We start from the raw sequence: 22,442 nt of genomic DNA on the forward strand, positions 1-22,442 counted from the left end.
ACGGGGTGCTGGGAAGTGTAAAGTGGAGACTTCGTTACCCAACTTCAGAAGTTTCCACAAGTCCTATGGGAGTTGATGAAGGCTCAACAAACATCCCAGCAGAAAGCTGAAGGTATGTGCCATATGCATATGTAATTATAATACCTGTATTCTAGGACTAATAACTGATTTTTGGCAAATATTTTTAAAAAGTCAGTCGGACCGCGAATAGCCTCGTGGGACGCGCAAGGAGCGTAAAAAATCCCCGCGGAGTAGGGTTAAAAGAATAAATAAATAAATAAATAAATAAAAAGTACTACAGTCAAGATATCATATGTCTCAGTCAGCCACAATAAGAAACCAACATTAAACATGTACTGTATCAAAAGTATCAGTAATACCACGGAATAAAAATATGAACGGCAAAGTCAACTTACTCTCACAGACCATCCCATCACCAGTGAATCCAGGTTTACAAGAGCAAGTGAAGCTGCCAGGGGTATTAACACAAGTGGCACTCTGGTGGCAGTTGTCCCGACCTGTGTCGCACTCATTTATGTCCAAGCATATACCCTTGTTGAGAGTCGAATCGTAAACCTCATTATATCCTCGTTCACATATACACCTGTAAGAGAGTCATAGTCAGAAGAAATATGGTACAGTCAATAATATCTACCAAAACTATCAAAGTGTTGCAGACTTCTAAAGTGTTAGCAACTAATAAGCATTACACCTCTTTTAAGATAACAGTGCATCACAATGCTTCCAAACACATCTAAGAGTTTAACCCTCTCGCACATGGAAAGTTTCAGTATGTTTCCCAGCGCATGATTTTTTTCTGCGAAGCCGCCTGGCCCGGCTGCCCGCACGGGGCAAATAACACGATTCTCTCCTTATTTTCGCCACCCAAACATCAATATACTACCATGAAACCTGTCATCTTATTCGTCGATGTTTGTTCTAGCTGATCAGCACCGCAAAAAAAAACAGGAAAACACGCATAAAACAACATTAGGTGGCCGTGAATAAACATTTCGCTACGTCACGTTCACTTCTCAACATCACCATTTGAATGTTTTCCATCATACAGGAAAATGTTATTAGAAGTTTTGATAGAGAATTTCATCAGCTTTCTAAAGAGACAAATCCAGTGTTGATACAATTTGTAGTTTTCAAGAAAATAACCAAAAACTGAAAGCCATTTTTGAAAAAATTCAAGAAGCTCTAAAACTGATTTTTTCTCGCATGTTATATATTTTTTTCACAATATTATGCAGAATTTTACCAGATTTCTAATGACCTAATACTGGTTTCGATACGCCTCATAGTTCTCGAGTAAATCGCCAAAAACGACTGGGAACTCACGTCCGTACGTCACTTTCGTGATGTGTGCCCAGCATACGCAATATTCCCGCCTACGTAACAATGAATTCTTATCATAGATATTACATTGTTATGTCCTGTACATACGTAGAATTTACTGCTCTTTATCATGGTTCTTATAGGAAATTGATACGTCCAAAAGTTTTCGAGCAATTGGCCGACAAAGTGAGATTACTCCTCTGAGCGCTTTCGACTTTACTGAAACAGCCTGTTCCCCCAACTTTTCCAACAGAAAATGCTCCCAGAGGCTTATATTCTGCAAATGAACATACGTAGAACTTACTGCTCTTTATCATGGTTCTTACGGGAAATCGATACGTCCAATAATCGGAGTAATTGGACGACAAACGTTGAATACTCTTCCTCACCCACATGCGAGATAAAAAACATTCTTTCCCTGCCTCATCCACGGCTACATATTTTCGCTTGGTATGTTTTATTATTTTCTTTTTTTACTTAAAGTAGACACGTAAAATATCATATGGTTATTGATAGTGCTGTCAGGAACTCGACATGACTTCTAGTCTTTTTGCTAGGTTCTGATACTGAAACTGAACTTTCCTCCATCTCATATGTGTGTATGTAAAAAACATTACTTATTTGTGTAAAAAATATTGAACTATAGAAATAGGTCAATATACTGATCAACAAAATACGGATAACTCACTTCCTCCAGAGGTGTTGAGATGCTGGCAGAAACTTGAAGATGAGGAGTTATGTAGTGTGTGAGCGAGTGTGTTTGTGGGTGAGCATGTGCGTGTGTGGGTGAGTGTGTGTGTGTGTGGGTGGGTGTGGGTGTATTTACCTATTTGTATTTACCTATTTGTAGTATACAGGAATTGAGCAATGCTCGTGTTGTCCTGTCTCCATATCCACATTTATCAAGTCTACCTTTACAAACATGAATGTTTTTCTCATGCACCACCTCTTTGTCTAAGTCTTCCCAAATATTTAATTATTTACCTAATATACCTAATTGTGATATAAAGTACACGGATTTCCGTTGCTGTTTCTCAATAAGTCAAATTTAGCTTTAAACTCATTTAAGTTTTTATACTGGACGATCTCTTTGTCCAGGCTATTCCATAAGTCTATACTTCTGTAAGGAAAGCTATATTTCTTGATATCCTTCAAGCAGCTTGACTTTTTCAATTTCATTCCATGTCCTCTTGTTGCTCTCTTATCCCATACAAACAGATATCTGTCAATTTTATCTACTCCTACCATGGTCTTGAACACTGCAATCATGTCTCCCCTCTTTCTCCTTTCCTCTAACGAAGGCAAATCCAACTTTTCCAGCCTCTCTCTGTATGACAGGTCTGCCAGACTGGGGACCATCTTGGTTGCTGTTTTTTGTATTCTCTCTATCTTGTTTATATCTTTCTTTTTGTGTGGGGATCACACTACCGCTGCATATTCTAACCTGGGGAGGATCATGGCCACTGTCAATTTTTTCATCATCTCATCCACATAATGAAATGCTACTCTTATGTTAGTTAAGAGTTTATAAGTCTCTCCAACTATCTTGTTAATGTGCTTTTCTGGTGACAAACTATCTTGGACCAGCACTCCCAAATCTTTCTCTTCTCTCCTTTCTGTGATTAATTCATTACTCAACAAATAATTCAGTGATGGCCTCCTGGTACTTTTACCCATTTCCAATATTTTACATTTCTTTACATTAAATTTCATTTCCCACGTCTGCCTCCATTCGTGTATCCTATCCAAATCCTCCTGCTGTATTTTACAATCCTCTTCAACCTCTACCTTCCTCAAGATCTTTACATCATCAGCAAACAGACTTGCATAACTATTCACTCCATCTACCATATCATTTACATAAATCAGGAACATTACTGGCGCCAACACTGAGCCTTGAGGGACTCCACTTGTTACTTCCCTCCATCCAGACATCTTTTCCTTTACTACTGTCCTCATTTGTCTGTCTCTCAAAAAGTCTCTCATCCATTCCAGAAGTTTCCCCTTCAGTCCTCCTATATGTTCTAGTTTCCACATTAGTCTCTTATGAGGTACCATGTCAAAGGCCTTCTCTAAGTCTAAGTACACACAATCCACCCAACCATCTCTCTCCTGTACCACGTCAATCGGTCTTGAGTAAAAGCTCAACAAGTTAGAAACACATGACCTTCCACTTCTGAATCCAAACTGACATTCAGTCAAAATATTCATCTCTTCCAGATATTTTATCCATCTGTCTTTCAAGATTCTCTCCAACAATTTTGTGACCATGCTGGTTAGAGACACTGGTCTATAATTCAGGGGTTCTTCTCTGTTTCCTCCCTTGTAAATTGGTACCACATTTGCCCTCTTCCATTCTTGTGGCACTTTCCCCTCTTCCAGTGAGCATACGATTAAACTGTGGATTTTATCCGCCAGTTGTTCTCTGCATTCCTTCAGTACCCAATTAGAAATTCCATCAGGTCCTGGGGCTTTCCTTACATCTTGAGTTTCCAGTAATTTATACACTTCCTGTACCTCCACTTTTATATCTTTTATCACCTGAGCATTTCTAATCACTCCCTCCCCTTCCACAAGCTCCTTTTCTTTAGTGAAAACTGACTTGAAACGTTTGTTCATTATTTCTGCCTGCATTTCCGCATCCTTATAGACCTCTCCTTCTACTTTCAATTTGGTGATTCCTTCCTTTTGTTTCAGTTTGCCATGAACAGTTTGGGTTCATCCTTGCATTTGTCTATTATACCTTTTTCAAAATTCCTTTCTTCTTCTCTACGTATTCTTGTGTATTCATTTCTTGTTCTTTCACATTCTTCCTTTGTTCTGTTGTTACCTCTCTTTCTCCAATTGTTCCATGCCTTATCTCTCTTTTTTTTTGCTATCATACACCTTCTATTAAACCACTCCTTTTTCCTGTTTTCTTTCCCTCTTACTCTTGGTACAAATTTTTCCACTCTCAAATTATAGAGGTCTAAAAAGATATCCCACTTCCTCTGTATCTCTCTTGTTTCTCTGAATTTTCTCCAATCCCCATTTTCAAAAAACTTTCTCAATCCTGTAAAATTTGCTTTCCCAAAGTTGTATCTTTCCTGTCTATGAAACTCGTTTCTTGGCTTGACGTTCCCTATTAACATCTGGAACTCAATGACCACATGATCACTTTTTCCTAAAGGACAGATATTTCATTGATTCTATTACATCGGGTTCTTTGGTAAACAGTAAATCTAACCTTGCTGGTGAGTCCTCACCTCGAAAACGTGTCTCTTCTTTGACCCATTGCATCATCACATTATTCATTATTATATTTAGTAACATAGTGCCCCACGAATCCTCGCCGCCTCCCGAGTACCATTCCTCCCAGTTCACCTCTTTACAGTTAAAGTCACCCACCAAACTTATATTATTGCTTTTCTCAATTATTTTTTGTAAATAGCTACCCATATCTGACAACATCTCATGGTATTCATCATCCTTCCATGCTCTCGTCTTTGGGGGAACATACACTACCGCCATATCTCTCTTAATACTCTCTCCAGTTTCTAATTTCATATATATCACTTCAGCCCTGCCTTCTCCCATTTCCACAGTATCTATGTAATGTTATTCTTCACGGTTATCATTACTCCTCCTCCCATTTTTTCTTTTCTGTCTTTTCTCCACAGTTTGTATTTACCATCTCCAAAATGAACATCAATATCTTCTCTTAATTTGGTCTCTACAAAGCACATGACATCAGGTTCATGTTCTCTCAAGAAATCGTTAATTTCGATCCTTGTCGATATGAAACCATCAACATTAGTATATATCACCTTCAAATTATTTTTGACGTTTTTAATACCCTCTTCTCTTCTACTCTCTGTCCGTACCACTTGAGTGTGTGTGCGTGTGTGTGTGTCTGTGGTTGTGGCGTATTTTCTTCTCTCCTTGCAATACATTTGCCTAAAACACATGCGATGCACACAACATATTTCTCCACAAACATTCGCTGCACGACAGACGTATGTATATGTGGCTGTGGCATATTTCTTGTCTCTGACACTTGCACTTTGTTTTAGCTAAGTCAGTCAATGCATGAAATATTTCTCTGTGAACACTCGCTGCGACTCTATTGTATTGGCACACACCACTCTCCTTCACGAACACCCGCAGCATATTTGACGTATATTTCACACAATTCCATACGGATGTTCACTATCAGAATCACAATAATTCCATCCCTAAAAACCTCTAATTCTTCCTTCCCATCTATAAAAACTGTACGTGATGCCTGCCCCATTCCACACTATGGTTCCATAATTTCACCAAGCCAGCCACAATATCTTTCACACAAAATACAGTTTAGGCATTGGCTTCATTATATACAGTAATCCCTCTAATATTCGAACATCCCCACTAACCGGAGATAATCGTCCCAGGATCCGATATTCCTAAAATGGTCCGAAAACCGCAAAAAAATAGAAAAAAACCCGATTTTTTCCCGCCCGTAATTTGAACTTGGGGTGCAGGACAGCTTTGTTGCGGCGCGTCATTCCTCTGACATCCGCTAGAGCGCCCCTGCATCCTCCCCACTTTCCGCATGTCTCTTGTCGCAAGTGCACGCTCGTTGTTATGGCTGCCCACGTGCTCGCTTTTGTGGTGGTGCCTTACCTGCTGCAGGCACTCCTGCTGCTCTCATGCCTCTCCTTCATGTGTGTGATGATGGCCCCGCCGCCTGAGAAGAGGAAGAGAATGGTGTTGACTCTGGAGAAGAAACAGGAGATATTGGAGAAAGCAGATGCGGGGTGGTCTTCTTCCCCCATCCTCCGCGAGTTCAACCTGGCCCGATCTACTTTCTTTGACATTAAGAGATCCCGAGACAAACTCATGCAGCACACGGCTTTCTTCTCGTTGAGAAGCAAACGCAACGTGGAGAGGAAGGTGATGTTTACTCCCAAGTTTGCTGAAGTCGACCGCTCCACGTTGATTTGGTATCGACAACAACGTGCTGCTGGTGTGATGGTACATGGTACGGAGCTGAAGGCTGCTGCTGACAAGTTCGCCAGGCTTCATGACGCCCTAGATTTCAAGGCATCCGAGGGTTGGCTCTTCGCGTTTAAGTTACGGCATGGCCTTACCAATCGTAAAGCTCATGGCGAAGCTTTGGACACTAACGAGGATGGAGTTGACGAGTTTTGGCACAAGGTGAAGGGCTTGATCGACAGGGAGGGCCTCACTCTCGGTCAAGTCTACAATGCTAATGAAACTGGTTTATTCTATCACTCTTTGCCAACGAACACTCTAGCCGAGGAGACGGAGAAGCGTGTACCTGGCTGCAAGCTTTCCAAGGAATGGATATCTGCTTTGCGTTGTGCCAATGCTAACGGCATGCACCGGCTTAAGCCCGTTATTGTTGGCCGTGCAAAGCAGCCTCGGTGTCTTCGTGGGGTGATGGATGTCCTTCCTGTCGTCTGGTACCATTCTTTGAAGGCATGGTTTACAGCCCAGATCTTCAAAGACTGGTACCACGGCCATTTCGTCAAGGAGGTCATACATTACCAGACGGAGACACTGGGAATCCCGCACAACCAGGTAAAGGCCCTCCTTCTCCTCGACAATGCACCTGCCCACCCGTGCGACAAGGAATTGGTGACTGAGAATAGCTGGATTAGGTGCATGTTTCTGCCACCTAATACGACTGCTCTCATCCAACAAATGGACCAAGGAGTGATCGTGGCAACGAAGAGGCTGTACCGAAAGAAGTTCCTGGACGAGGTGATGGTTGTTCTCGAGGACAAGGACGAGCGCAGGGAGGGACGGGACACGCGAGGCCAGCGGACTTTGGAAACCATCACTGCTACAACATCAAGTCTGCAATCTACAACTGGGCAGTGCATGGAAAGAAATCCCTGTCAAGACTCTAGAAAATGGTTGGTCTTGTCTGCTTCTAGGAACGGATGTGGAGTACGATTTCCTAGGTTTTGACGTGGATGACTTCCATGCACGTCTACATACGCAGGGCGACGATGTTGATGTGGACGATGTGCGTGAGTGGTTGGATGACGACGAGGGCAATCCTGGGTATCAGACATTGTCTGATATCGAGATCGCATCTTCATTTGCAGGTGACAGTACCCAGCTTGAAGATTCCGACGAGGACGGCGACGATGATGCGGACTCCTCTCAGCATGGCACAACTCCAGCCATCCCCAGGCTGAGGGCACTCCGTGAACACCTAGAGTTCATTCTCGACTACCTGGAACACCCGGACTGCGACAGGGAGATGGGGCCCTTGGGACTTGTGGAGGAAGTGCATACTTTCAGGCAGCACATCATCAATCGTCAGAATCGTCGTTCCTTGCGTCAATCAACGATTGACAGTTTTTCAGGCCCGTGACCCCCGCTGTGCCCAGCCCTGGCTCCACTCCATTGCCTCCCCAAGACAGGCCCTCATGCTCCGAGCCACAGCCCAGCACATCAGCCATGGTGGAGTCACCGCTCGACGTGAGTTTGCGTCTGTCTTCAGAGTCGTCTGCGGTGGGTACGCCATCACCAGAACCCAGCAACACACCCCTAGGTCACCTGCCAGTGATACTCTCGGACTCTGACAGTGAATAGACACCAAGAACTTCTCCACTAGACCACACGGGAATTTACAGTGTTGTGCAGTGAAAAAAACAGTGCTTTGTGTTAAGGATTTACAGTTGTGAGTGAAAAGACAATTTTTGAACTAAATTTAATGTAAACAGACTTGTGTGTTTTTGCTTTAGAAAATGGTTATAAGAGTGGAAAGAGTTAAAGTGCAGAGTGCAACACTTATTAAGTTACAATGGAGCATAAGTTAGACAAGAGTGCGCACTGTGAAGAGAAGGGACTTCTGAGTCCGAATGACTAAGTTCAGTGCAAGACTTCATGAACAGTGTTTTTTTTTTTTTTTTTTTTTTTTTTTATGTGTCCGACTTCTGGGCATAGGCTTCACAGCCTGCTCTCAAGGCCCAGTAGTCCTCCTACATACCATACACCTCTCTACATGTCACCACTTCGGCGCTAACACCCACCGTCCATATTGAATACATGCTAGGGCTGTCTCATACAGGACTGGTGTATTGGTATTAGCGGGGGTACTTTTATGACATGTCGGCGGGTTATCTGGTAGATCAGGAAAGTCTGCTTTTATGAAATTCAAATCCTTAAACTGTTCCCTGCCCCAGCCGGGATTCGAACCTGGGTCCATCAGGACTGCAGGCCGCCTCTCTACCGATTCAGCCACCGCCTGCAAGTGCTTCAGGAAATCCTTCTTACTGTCAGAGTCCGAGAGGAGGCGGTTATTCATCGAGATGGCCATGGACTTGCTGTAAGTAGGCAGAATGTTTCATACTGTACTCTACTGTATTTTCCATACTATACTTTCCTCAAACATCTCATTTCACTCTTTTATGTCCCTTATTGGTGTCAATATGCTGTGTCTTAGGTGCTATGCATGTGCAGTAGGAAGGTGTTTTTCTGAGTTAGACTAGGTTAGGGTCCATAAGTACCAGTCCAGGAGCCAGGGACTTGTAAGTACCCAGAATGTTTAATATTGTATGAACCTACCTCAAAAACCTCATTTTATGCTTCTTTTGCATTTATTTCAGTCTTTTATGTCCCTTATTGGTGTGATTTGGGTCTTAAATAGGTGCTATGCATGTCCAGAGGGAGTTGTATAGGTGTTTTTCTGAGTTAGGGTTCATAAGTACAAGTCCATAAGCTGGGGCCTAATATCCGGACAGGACCACTATCCGGACCCGCCTATGGTTCTATTATGTTGGATACTGGAGGGATTACTCTCTCTCTCTCTCTCTCTATATATATATATATATACTGTATACAGTATACACACATAAGACTACCAAACAACAAGCCTTGTACATACGGCGCAGTAATGATGCAGCATAGGCGAGATCTACATGCAATGTTTTTCTATCAACTAAAGGATCGTTTCGCTACAGAACTAAGCTTAAACGAAATTGCCATATGTCGTTCATCTCCTCGTCTCAAGAGTTCCTCTACACTTGTTGGCCCCATCAACTGCCTTCTTTCTTATCAGATGCAGTAATTTACTTTAATTAGATCACAGATAGAAGACTGGATGTAAATATTACCACTAAATAATGAATATAATAACTAATGGATGCAGGCAGTTCGCGCTATTTCGACAGCATGTGTACACTACTTATGTACATAAACCCACACAGCCACCACACTTACACACCACCAGTATATGGAATACCTCACTCTCAACTTGATGCTTTCGGCCCTCAGTTCTTTTCTCTCTTTTCTTTTCTCCTTTCCCACCTACCCACTTAATATAATGAGCATCAGGGTAACAACAGTCTTTTACACAGAAGCAGGCAAAACAATGAACGAAATCTTCAATAAAAGTCACTTAAATGTTTCTTCCGTCCATGTCCAATATCCTGATACTGACAGTAGATATCGATATCGGTTCGATATCGGAAAAAATGCAAATATCGGTTCAGCGAATCGTATCAGTTACAGCACTAAAAAGGAGGCTGTTAGAGATAAAGCAGCATGAACAGCCACCATTATGTGACCAAGGTTGACACATACATGCATGTTGGAGCCTTTATAAATGAATGAATGAACAAATGAATCACATTCTATATTACTAACTTTTTTAGTTGATATTTCACTGAAGAGAACTGACACATAGCAAGTGGTTTTATGATGCTTTAAAATGCAAAAATTCAAGTTTCATTTTGTCTAATTTTAATTTTAGCAAGTTGGCCCTTTTCTCAACGCCTTATATAAATGTCATTACACATATATACTGCTTTGTGAATGATAACTTTCATCTCTGTTTTTAATACAATGTTACAATTCAATATCTAAATACAGTACAAGCCCAACCTGAATGTGTCACCATCAACAACACACTGACTGTTTTCTCCACACTCCTGTCGTCCCTCCACACAAGGGTCCACTTCTGCAAGAAAAAGTTATGGCTAAACAACCAGTATTCTTTCAAGGTGTAGAGGTCTGAAATTAAAGTAGGCTACTGTAGATAACAACATCTGAGGGTAAGTGATTGGCCTACACCCATGACAAGATACAAAGTGGATGGAATTTGGAAAGACAGAAAGAAACAATAATAGTACAGTCATGCCTTAGTAAGTCGGACACACATAACTCGGATCCCCGAAAAGGTTGGACAAGGGGGCCACTAAGTGGGCATCTAAAAAATTCAAAGCTGCACCACCCCCATTCAAAAATCCCACGCTACCACATCCGCGGTGGAGTTTACCCGGTGCCAAACACTCACTGTTTACACTGAGCAGTCATACAGTTATGTGTGTGATACTGTGCCCTGCTACCGTACTCTTGTGTTGCAGTATTTTCTTGTGATCTGGCCAGGATTTACCTATCCAACTACTGCATGTCATCTCGTGGTGCTTCAAAGTCTCAGAGTTGTAAGGGAGGCCTTCAGCCTCTGCCAAAGCCCATCTGTCCTCACTGCCGCCTTCAACATCCAGAGCTGGTGAGGAAATAGAGCTGGACAACAGCTCTTCATCCTCACAGTATTCTAGTTCTGGGGATGCCACTAGCCACACGGGAATATTTATCAAATCATCACTCATCTCACACTATGTAACATCATGTAACACATTTTCCTTTGCACTACTGTCATATATATAATGTTAAGAGACATCATAGTTTTCATATACTGTAGGCAACTTTGGTGTGCCTTAATACTTGTATGCATGAAAATGTGATGATTCATGAGGATTTAGAGTACAAACCCATGTAGGTCGGACAATTGCATACCTTGGACCGAGTTTTCCCCAAATTAGTCCAAGTTACTGAGGCTTGACTGTAGTCAAATTCAGCAACAGTGTGCAATTATCATAATTATCCTGACCTTTTCATGTACATAGAGGACAGGGTGAAGTAGGATTCAGAAAATGAAAAGGAAAGCAAAACAGGAAGAGAAGTAATACCAGCATGCCCAGTGAAATTGGCCAGACAGTCATTCACACACCATTCATGCTCCTGGACTCATGACTCTGCCTCACATGCTAAACCATCTGCACACCTTTCTTCCTTTTAATTTTTAAAAATATATGTGGTTCACATACATCTGAAATCATCAATCCACAGACTATCATAATAATAAAAATGGGTGCCAAACCCTTGTCATGTGCTCCTCCATACTTAGTTCATCCAACCAACTCAATTCCCTGTCAATTCTCATGCCTCATCAACTTTCACACCTCTCTTAACACACACTTTTACCACAACCATCTACCTTCTGCTAGATCTATTATACCTCCTCCCACCTTGAAACTTCTATCTATCTATCTATCTATCTATCTATAGCCCGACGCCCTAATCCCGCAAAGGGTGGCCACAGACAAAACGCCTCCAAGTCGCTCTGTCACCCACCATTTGACTACCCTTCCCCCAACTTACCCCCCCCCTCCCTCATACACCTCTCAACTCCATCCCTCCACCTCATCCTCGGTCTACCCCTCCCTCTCCCTCCCTCCACCTCACCTACATACACCCTCTTAGTCAGTCTTTCATTCTCCACTCTCTCCACATGTCCAAACCACCTCATGGTATTTCTCCTAATCTTCTCAACCACATCCACATCCACCCCACAACGTTCCTTTACTTCTTCATTCGTCAACCTGTCCCTCCATGTCACTCCACATGCACCTCTCAGGTAGCTAACTCATTTCCACTGCTCACTCTTGATTTGTTCCCCTCTTGCAAGGTCCACGCCTCACTTCCATATGCCAGGGTAGGGATCACAATACTATCATGCAGTGATTTCTTAACTTCCATACTCACCTCCCTATTTCTCATCACTGCTTTCAGTGAACCAACAACCTTCCTTCCCTGCTGTACCCTTTCACACATTTCATCCCCCAAAGTTCCATCCTTACTCATCACACTACCCAAATACTTGAATGCAATCACACTCTCCATATCCTCACCATCCAACCTCACTGTACATTCTGTGACTTCATTCCTCTCAAACACCAGAACTTTACTTTTGTTTACATTAACTTTCAGATTCTTCCTCCTACACACTGTCCCAAATTCATTCACCAAACCTTGCAACTCTCATTCATCTTCACTCAACAATACTGTATAATCAGCAAACAGCAACACTGGAATCTTCCAAATCTCACCCTGATTCATTACAGCCACCCCCACATCCACTGCCCTACCCTGCACCTCCATTACAACCCCATCCATGTATATATTAACCCCTTAACCGCGGGTATTGTTTTGGTCTGACTGTCCTCTCCCACGGGGGTTTCTGCCAAATGTAAACAAACCTTTAAACCTTAATAACTCTGCACAGAATAAAGCTAGAGAAAAAAAATAAGGTACCATTGGAAAGTACTAACCTTCAGCTTTCCATTGATGTAGGTTTCATGACTTTGTTGACTTTCACAGGACGGGCAGAGCCGTTAGAAGTGAGGGGTGTAAAATCACTATTTTACGCCCCACACACCAGTACCAAATGCCAACCACTCTCTGATAATAGTAATATAAACATATGTGAACACTGTACATACGATAAACACCCACTCTGTGTTCACTGAGGTAGGTAAAAGGCACTTCACTGCAGCTGCGCCCGCACTTCACTGCGGCTGCGCCTCACTTCACTGCGGCGTCACCCGCTCACTGACGTTTCAGGCGATCTTTTCATTATTTCTAACTTCTAATATTATTTTACATATAATCTGGGCAATATACATTATATTTACACTGCATTTATTACTATATTGCATCACTGTCGCATCACAGAATTACACAAGTGCCGCAGAATTACACAAGTGCCGCAGAGTCTCTTATTACAATATCACTTATTATACTGGCCAATATTTACATTTTTTTTCTAGGCAAAATATCCCTTATTACTACATTATCCATTAAACAATTATTGGTAAAGCATGTCACTGTCGCATCACTGTATATCACTGTCACTTTCAGTATTTACTCAGAGAGTGGTACTCGGCAAAGCACGGAGTCACACAGAGAGCGACTTGGCATTCCAGGCACTGGTGTGTGCTCATTTTTCTCGTCCGAGGCCTCCGTGTGGTGTTATGACATACTCTGCAGCGGTCCTGTGACAACCTGCCGGCTGCTGTAAGAGGCAATTTCACAAGCTGGTGCCGGCTCATGTAACTGCGGCACTCAAGACGGTCAGGTTGTGTGTCAGAGTGTCGCCTCGGGATCAATGCCGTCACCTGACCAAATCGTGCAAGCAGCTGCTGCACGACAGTCTTGGAGAACTGTCTCAGGGATGGTTACCTTATGCCCCCGACTTGTGTCTTGTAGAGGATGAAGGCGTTGAGCATGCACATATCGAGCATGTGCAGGCAAGCCTTCCTGTACCATCAGGTGTTTCTCCTGAGACAGTCTATTTCGCCAATCATCATATCAGACTTATCAACAAGTCTCATGTTGACATTGTAATCAATGACGGCATCAGGCTTCATGATTGGCTCTCCCGTCCTGTAGCTGACCTTCCCAGTTCTCTGCAATTCCCCCTTGTGGATGATGCTGATCATATTCACGACCTTCTTGTCATGCCACCTGATCGCCAGAAGCTTATCTGACTTCTTCAGGTGCACATCTCCCTTGGATGAGGATGATGCTTCTGGGAAACTTGGCCACTCTTTCCTATAGCTCCGTACAGTGCCAACAGTGCCAATGCCGTGTTCAGCCAGGTATTTGGAGAGTTTCGGTGCTGTGTAGTAATTGTCTGTGTACAGCACATGATTCCCACCAAAATACCTCTCCATCAGCACTTTTACAACGGAGTCAGAGAAGCCAAGGGGGTCTTTCCTGTTCACGTCCATTGTACTTGCAGAGTAGATGACGAAATCAAGGATATACCCCGTCTCACAGTCACACAGCACAAAGAACTTTATCCCAAAGCGGTGGCGTTTGCTGGGGATGTACTGCATGAATTTGAGACGTCCTCTGAACAATACCAGGGATTCGTCTATGACGACTTTCTGCATAGGACGGAAAAATCGCATAAATCGATCCCTAATCCTGTTGAGAAAATCCCTCACTTTCCACAAAGGGTCAGTTTGGGACGGGTTTCCATTGTCAGCGAAGTGCAGGTATCCTAGCAGCTGTCGGAACCGATCCCGTGACATATACTTCCCGAATAATGGGATAGAAGTAATGTCATCCACGAGCCAGTACTCCTCCAACTCGTCTCTTGATATGGGGCATCAAAAACTTCAGTGCAAAGAACACATACAGCTCTCTGATCCCGACAGGCAACCACGACACTTGCTTTGGTGAGCCAATAGGTCCCAGCCCTTCTGCTGCACACTGAGCTGCATACCTATTGGTCTCATCGCTGACATGCTGCACGATTTCGTCATCCACGAAGGCCAGGAAGTAGTCCACAAAATCATCTCCTGCATTGCATGGAAAGGCAGGCTGTATTCCAGCATTTGTCATATCAAAAGGTGGATTGTGTGGCTGAAAATCTGCACCGTCAGACCAAACAAACGCATCAACTTTCCCTGTGCGTGGTTCAGTTGAAGTGGCAGGTCGCATTGCACTCGTTTCCCCGTGAGAAGGAGCTGAGGTGGAGGCAATGGGTGAGGCAGGAGGTGAGGCAGGAGGCGAGCGGGAGGGGGGTGAGTGCGGGGGCGGAGAGTGGGGGGGTGGCGAGGGTGAGGAAGCTGAGCAAGGGGCAGGCGGGGGGGTTACTGACCTGGTGCCTGGTGAAACTTGACCCTTTCTTCCCCGCTTATCACCTCGCTTATTGCCCAGCTTTGCCCTCCAACTGCCACGCATCCCCTCTGTTCTAGGCTGGCCTGCCCTGCCTGCACGGCCTGCCTTCCCACGCTTTGCAGGCTCTGGGAATTTATATTCCTCAGATGATGTAGACTGAGGAGAGGGCACGGCAGAAGATGAAGATGATGTGAGGGCAATAGGGCTAGGGGAACGGGAAAGTGATGGGAAATGCTTACTAGGGGCTGGTGTGGGAGACATAAGTCTGCGCTTCACTCCCTTCCCACATGCAATACCAATTTTCCCCATAGGCGCCTTCCCTTTCCCAGAGTAAGTTGGGGGTGGTGGGGGGGAAACTACACGATCACTTTCATCACTGTCACTGTCAATGGTAAAGGGTTCACCACCAATCACAGTAAAATCGTCACTACTTGCTGTAAGTGTATCACTCTCACTGCCACAATCCAGAGTAGTACTTACAGTTTTGTCCAGCTCTGTTCTAATTTCTGGAGTACTCAACCCCTTCTGCCTCGCCGTCGGCAGTTCCTTCACTGGTGTAGAGGTCAAAGGCACACTAGCATTGATCACTTGCGAAGAGGAAGCGAGCGACGATGAGTCGGGACGGAGCGCCATTCTCACGCACAGAGCTGGACAGATACTGACTGATGCGGGTCAGGGCAGGGGTGGGGGGGGCCCCCTCGGGGTTAGAGGAGGGAGGTGTGGGATGGCTGGCGTGAAAGAATTTGACAGCTACTCTTGCGTGAGACAATCTGCGCACAGGAAAAACGCGCGGTGTTCAAAATATTCACGAACATTCCAGAATGACACCCGCGGTTTGGTCCAGTTTTGTCAATGTCATTCTGGAATGACACCCGCGGTTAAAGGGTTAAACAGCCATGGAGACATCACACAACCCTGTTTCAGTCCCACATTGAGATCAAAGAACTCACTCAGCTCACCATCCACTCGCACCGTAGCCCTAGCTCCTTCGTACATACTCTTCACAGCATTCAACAATTTCTCATCCACTCCATATATTCTTAATACCTTCCACATACCTTGCCTACCTATTCTGTCATAAGCTTTCTCCAAGTCCATGAAGGCAGCATACACTTTCTTTCCCTTCTCTAGATATTTCTCCACTAAACATTTTAGAACAAATATCTGATCTACACACCCTTTTCCCTTCCTAAATCCCCCTTGTTCTTCTCCAACTAGCTCCTCTGTCATATGCCTAACCCTATCATTGAGTATTCTACCATATATTTTACCAGTCACACTAAGAAGGCAAATACCCCTATGGTTACCACATACTTCTCTCTCCCCTTTTCATTTATATAAAGGAACAATTATACCTGATTTCCAGTCCTCTGGAACCCTTCTCTCTTCCCAAGCCAATCTACACAACTTCCATATCCACTCCACAACAATCTCACCCCCATACCTCAGCATTTCACCACACACTCCATCAATTCTTGGGCCTTTCCCCAACTTGATCTTCTTCATTGTTTCCACTACTTCCGTCCTACTGATCTCTTCCTCCCTCCTCTCATCTCTTCTTCCATTTTTTACCACTACTCTACATCCGTTCTCTCTCTATGATTATACACTGTTTTCTACAGATTTTCTTACCTAAAATCTTTCACAAACCACATTATATCCATCCTATCCACACCACACTGAACAATTCACTTACCAACACTCTTACTTCCACTCCCTTACTCGAAGTTTTACTGTCAAAACCAAAGCTTTAGATCTATACATTAGTGGTAAGTGGGTGTGCCCATCATCTGTTCACTTGATGTAGTGCTAGCTTTTTCTTCCTTCATTTCTATCAATTTTTTTCTATGTCTGTCCTGCTCTTTTCATATTTCTCCCAGCCTTCCTGTCACTACTATTATTCTTGATTCCACTTCAGGTGGTTCTACTGAATGACATGGCAAATGGTTTCCTGTAACTTTGGAAACAATTTCTAACACTGGGTGGTAACCATACAGCCAAAGAATTCAGTGACGTGGAGTCCACTATGGTGTCCCTGTTAATTGGATGGTACTACCCTGGAACCAAGCCTCTACATTAATCCCTGCATCTTGCCATGGCGGGGTACTGTCAGCCATGTGGGAACATCAGTTTACTGCAGGGAACAGCCCTGCAGGTGTGGTTGCTTACCTGTGGCTGAAGGGTCTGCTAGATCAGACTGATCGTAGTAGCATACCAACAACAACACCTATACATTAATGTGGGTACTAGCACACCTTTATGTAATCCCCTTGCAGTCTTTGCAATCAGATCTCTGTTTAGTATCGTAGTCTTCTGAGAACCAGCAACCAATCTTCCTAAAAGCATTCTACTTTCCATTTGCTCTGAATATTCACATATTTCTCTCTCTCCTTTGTTATTGCACCAAGAAAATTGACCTCCCTCACCAATTTAAGTCTCTCTCAAACTCCATCACCAATTCATCTGTTTCCATTCACTAGAACTTCATTCTGAGAGTTATCTTCTCTCTTCAACCATCACTTTCCTCTTATCTTCATTTATTTTCAAAACACAACACTCAAAAAACCCTAAAACAGTCTGCAAACACCGTCTTCACTATTTACACGCAACACAGTATCGTCTGCATAAATCAAATTTTAGATACCATACTCCACTCTCATCATTAACCTCTTCACTTATGATTTTTTTTTTTTTTTTTTTTTGTTGCTTACTTTTGCTATCTCAATTTTATTTAGTTTAGGAGAGCTTTCAAATAAAAAGAACATGGTGTGTACTTCAACATGGAATGTGAGTGATGTGAATGATTTGGTGAAAGAAAGATATGTAATGCTGTGTTTTTAAGGCAACTTCTCGTCGTAAAAACACGAGCACTGGAACGGGGTCCTTTTACTAGACCGGATGTAATGCACTAACAAAGGAACTTGGCATAAAAAGAGACAGTACACCGCATCACATCTATTGCTTAAGTTCTACTCATTACAGTGTACATACAACAATATTTGGCACATAAGAGAACAGAGATACAATATTACACTCGCTTACATAGACTGATCCAATATATATTAACACGTGGCACAGGGCAGTCGTGGATATGCTTTACTGTTACTTTGATGGAATATCACTTCACTGAGGTTGTCAGTTTGGATTAATTATCAAGTTACTGGTGGATAATAATAAATGGGGGAGTCTCACTTTGGTTCACTGTGATCGGGAGTCTGTGGCGGAGATATTTCTATAATAGAGGTAGGGTGCGGATGGCGACATTCGACACTGTCACCAAGTCGCGGGGGGAGGGACACTTCACTTGCCTTTCGGCTCACTTGCGCACCTACCTCTAGTTCCACAGAAAACTCCCCGGTTCCTTCCTGCAGGGGGGACTGAGTTATTTAACACTTTGCACACTAGTTTCCACTGTTTAATATATCTTTTATTAGACGCTGCCACTGTGTTTTGGATCACTGTCACTGTATTCGGGGTCACTCACTGTTTTACCCTTGTTTCTTGGGTTGTTAAGTCACTGGTACTTACTGTCAGGGAGGCTCCCTTGTTTGGGGCCTCGACCTGAGGGGCGGCTCCTTCCTAGGGCCGCGCTGGTGGGGTGCAGGGAGGCCCTGTGGTCTGGGGGCCTCAACCTGATCGGGGGCCCTCGGGGCTAGGGCAGAACAGCCGGAGGATTCGGGCCTGCTTCCTCTGCTTCCGGGGAGTGAGGGACCCTGGGTCTCCGTCGTTGTGGACTGCGGTGGAGGGCCTGGGCGTCCTGGGACTGCGGGTGCTCAGGGGGAGAGGCGCCGTCGGGGCTGGGCTGCGGCAGCGTCTCCTGTAGGGCTCCGACAGGGCTAAGGAACTCCCGGGTGTGGGCGGTAAGTCCGCTATCGGGCCTTGCCACCACTCTAACGCCTCCTCTTGGCCAAGAAGCCTGGATGGCGACGAAGGGCTCCCCGAAGGGAAAGAGGCTAAAGGGAGACTCACACTCTTCGTGGTTCCCTGAGTGTGTTCATAGGGCTGAGTTGGGGCTCTACTTCCCCTAGTGTGGACTTTGGCTGGAGCCGTGAACTTGCCCGGCATGCAGGGGACACCTATAGGGTGATCGAGGTCGCCCTTTCGCCGAGGCAAGGTGCCGCCGACATGGTGTTCCTCCCACAGTAGGAGACAAGCCGGAGTGAGGGGCTCAAGAGCCGCACTCTCTCCAATACGGATAGATCCTACCGTCAGGGAATTCTCCACCCTGGTACGTGCCCCAGCCGAAGCTGAGTGTCTGACCGTACGGGAAACGACTAACGGAGAAATGGGATCACCCGTCTGCTCCGGCGAGAGGCCGGCCCCGAGTCGCCGCTTCCGTAATTGGGTAGCGCTACACGTACGGTAGCAGGGTCTCTCTACCCTGGACCGTATTCTGGCCGTAGCCAAAGTACAACTGGAGAGGGATGCACACAGGCAACTCTCTCTCCTCAGCGTGTTAAGGCCGGAGCCTGGGGTCACCTTCCCCTTTACACACTCTGTCAGGCCGTAGCCTGTGTCTATCTCTCTTTCTCTCTTTTGGCCGTAGCCTTGGGCCTCTTCCTGCCCTTGGGCCTCTTCCTGCCCTAGAGGGTGTAACAAGAATGTCAAGACGGTGTTACCTGGGACTGACCTCTTTTCAGTCCCACCCCTGGTCTGACGGTCACTACCCCGCCTGCACAGTAGTTCAGTTTGCCTGAACGCCTGGGGTTGGGGCACTTGCGGGGAATAGGGGCTCAGGGTCGGGATGCCCCGATGACCCTCTTGCCCGAGGTCACTAACCTCACCGGTGTGTCCTCCTGGGGTGGTGGTGGGGTGGCGGCTCGGTGGTGGGGTGGGGGGTGGTGAGGTGGGAGGTCCTGCGGCGGGCACGGAGGGCATTTTACCACCCTCCGCGTGGTTGAAGTCACGGCCCCGTGACTGGAGGTGGTAGGTGGTGGAGGTGGCTGTCTGGTAGGCCGGGGTAAGGTGTTGGGTGAAGCTGACCCAGTGCGTGGTGAATTGGTTGGGCTCCTGGTGGGGGCAGAGCGTGAAGTGGAGGGAGGACGGCTGGTTGGTCCGGCGTAGGAGGCGTATCAGGTGGTCGGTGCCTCTGATTCTGGTTGGTGGGTGGTTGTAAGGTTGCCATCAGACCCTTGTCACCTTCATCTCGGGGAATGGTGCCTGGTGGGGAGATGAAATTTGAATGCTGGAGAGTGATGGGAGGTTGGTGCTTTTATTTGGGCTAATGTGGTGGGAGGAGCGTTGTCCTTTGGGGAATTGGGAGTTGGGAAAGTTCCAACGTGCTTGGTGGAGGGGTAGGGTTATGGGGGAGGTGTTGGGGGTGGGTGGGGATGGTGGATTTTGGGGTAGGTGTGTGCTGGGTGGAGGTGTCGGGGTGTATCTTGTGGGTGGGCGTGAGAGTCGTCCCGATCTGGTGGTGGTCGTGGTTATGGTGGGTGTGGGTGGTGAGGCTGGTTGAGTGCGTGGTGGCGGTGAGGGTGTACAGTGGTGAGGTGGGGGGATGGTTGGTGGTGCGGTGTGACGTGTATAATGGGAGTGGTCATGGGGGAGGGCGGTGGTGGGTGTGGGGTTGGCGTGATTCTCGGGGGAGGTGGGCAGCTGTGGTGGCGAGGGCGGCCTGGGTGGGGTGGATTGAGAGGTGGTGGGTGGATGGGTGTTCGGTGGGTGAGTGTCTGGTTGTGAAGTAGGGGTGGTGGTATGTGGTTGCGGTGATGGTGTATTGGGGGGAGGGCTGGTAGGCGGAGAGTTTGAGGAGGGGGGTGAGAAGGAGTAGTAGTAGGAGTCTGGGGGGTGAAGTTGAGGAAGGTCAGGGTGGCCAGGTGTGCGGGCCGGGGTGGAGGTAGGCTTAGTGCGGGGGTGGGTGGTGTCGGGTGGGTTGAAAGGGCGCACGTGGCGGTTTCTGTATGTGCGGTGTTGCCCCTGTTGATCCACGGTGACTTGATATGGATTAGGCACTCGCACAATTTTGTAAGGTCTGTTGAATCGAGGGGAGGTCTTCGGTGGGGTAGGGAGGTTTGCAACCACCACAGATTGGCCAGGTGTGTATGGGTTGGAGTGGATTGTGTCAGGTGCTAGATCTTGTTTTGAGTGTAGGTGGTGGAGGCGGCGTTTGAGGTGGTGGAGAGGGTCGGTGTTGGAGGGTGGAGTGGGCGGTTGTAGGTGGTGGCGGAGGGGTAGGAGTAGGGGTGGTTCCCTGAACACTCTCTCGTGCGGGGTTATTCCATCTTCTCTTGGGCACGTATTTAACCCCCATTGTATGATCTTTACGTGTGCAGGCCAGTCTTCATTTTCCGTTTGCGTAATGCGCGTGCGGACTTGGTTCATAAGGGAGCGATGGCTTCTTTCGCATACGCTGTTGCCTTGGGGCCAGTAGGGGGATGAGTGGGAGATGTTGTATCCAAATATGCTGGCTAGTTCTTCCCAGATTTTCCCCGTAAATTCTGGGGCATTATCTGAATGGAGGGCCTGTGGAATCCCAAAATAAGGGAAAACATGTCGGGTGAGGGCGTCGGCGACTGACGGTGCGGTGTGGTCCTTGGCGGGGCAGGCGATGATGAGCTTAGAGTAAACATCCACGAAGGTAATTATGTACTTGTAGCCTGCTTTTGGTGTAAGGGGGCCGACGACGTCTAGGGAGAGTAGTTGCCACGGTTTTTGTGCTGTGACTTTTCCTGTAGGGCCTGGTGTTCAGGTGATGTCTTTGCCAAGAGCGCATGCTCGGCATGATTGTATGATCTTCTTTGCGATGGTGGATGGGTTAGGGGTCCAGTACATATCGTTAAAGATCTGTAGCAGCTTCTTCGTTCCTAGGTGGATGCCGTTGTGGGCATGGAGGTGGAGCATGGTGTCGTGGGCCGTGGCTGGGCTGAGGACAATGTGTCCGTTCGGGTCAAAGGGATGTTCGCCATGTGGGTGGAGTTTGATGAATGTGATCTGTGGAATCCAAGTTGGGCGTTGTTTGTTAATCCACATTTGAACCAGGTCGGGTTCTTCTTTGATGGTGTTGATTGGGAGACGGGATAGGGCATCGGCGTTGGAAAGTAGCTTGCCTGGTCGGTATGCGATTTCGAAGTCATATTCTTCGAGGGTTTCTCGCCAGCGTATCAGTTGGGCATTGTTTGTATTTGACTGCCGTAGCCACTGTAGGGATTGGTGATCCGTAATGACTACTACGTGGGTGCCCGAGATGTAGGACTTGAAATATTCTAGGGACCAGATGATCCCTAGGCACTCACGCTTTGTGGCCGTGTAGTTCCGCTCTGCCGTGTTAAGGGTGCGACTGGCACAGGCGATGATGTGTTCTCTCCCATTTTGTACCTGCGCAAGGACAGCTCCTATGGCGATGAGGG

General features: G+C 45.9%; 1 protein-coding gene across 1 annotated transcript in view; it reads right to left on the reverse strand.

The window, feature by feature from the left end:
• Ndg (Nidogen) overlaps nt 1–22,442 on the reverse strand; it is a 527,328-nt gene that overhangs the window by 316,108 nt on the left and 188,778 nt on the right. The window contains exons 11-12 of the mRNA XM_080283492.1: nt 10,225–10,300; nt 417–604 (exon numbers count right to left, since the gene is read on the reverse strand). Of these exons, the coding sequence (XP_080139618.1) occupies nt 417–604; nt 10,225–10,300 (264 nt within the window). The remainder of the gene's footprint in view (nt 1–416; nt 605–10,224; nt 10,301–22,442) is intronic.

This window comes from Coenobita brevimanus, chromosome 97, assembly GCF_032717465.1.
Source record: "Coenobita brevimanus isolate Jiangsu-jjx chromosome 97, ASM3271746v2, whole genome shotgun sequence".
NCBI lineage: Eukaryota > Metazoa > Arthropoda > Malacostraca > Decapoda > Coenobitidae > Coenobita > Coenobita brevimanus.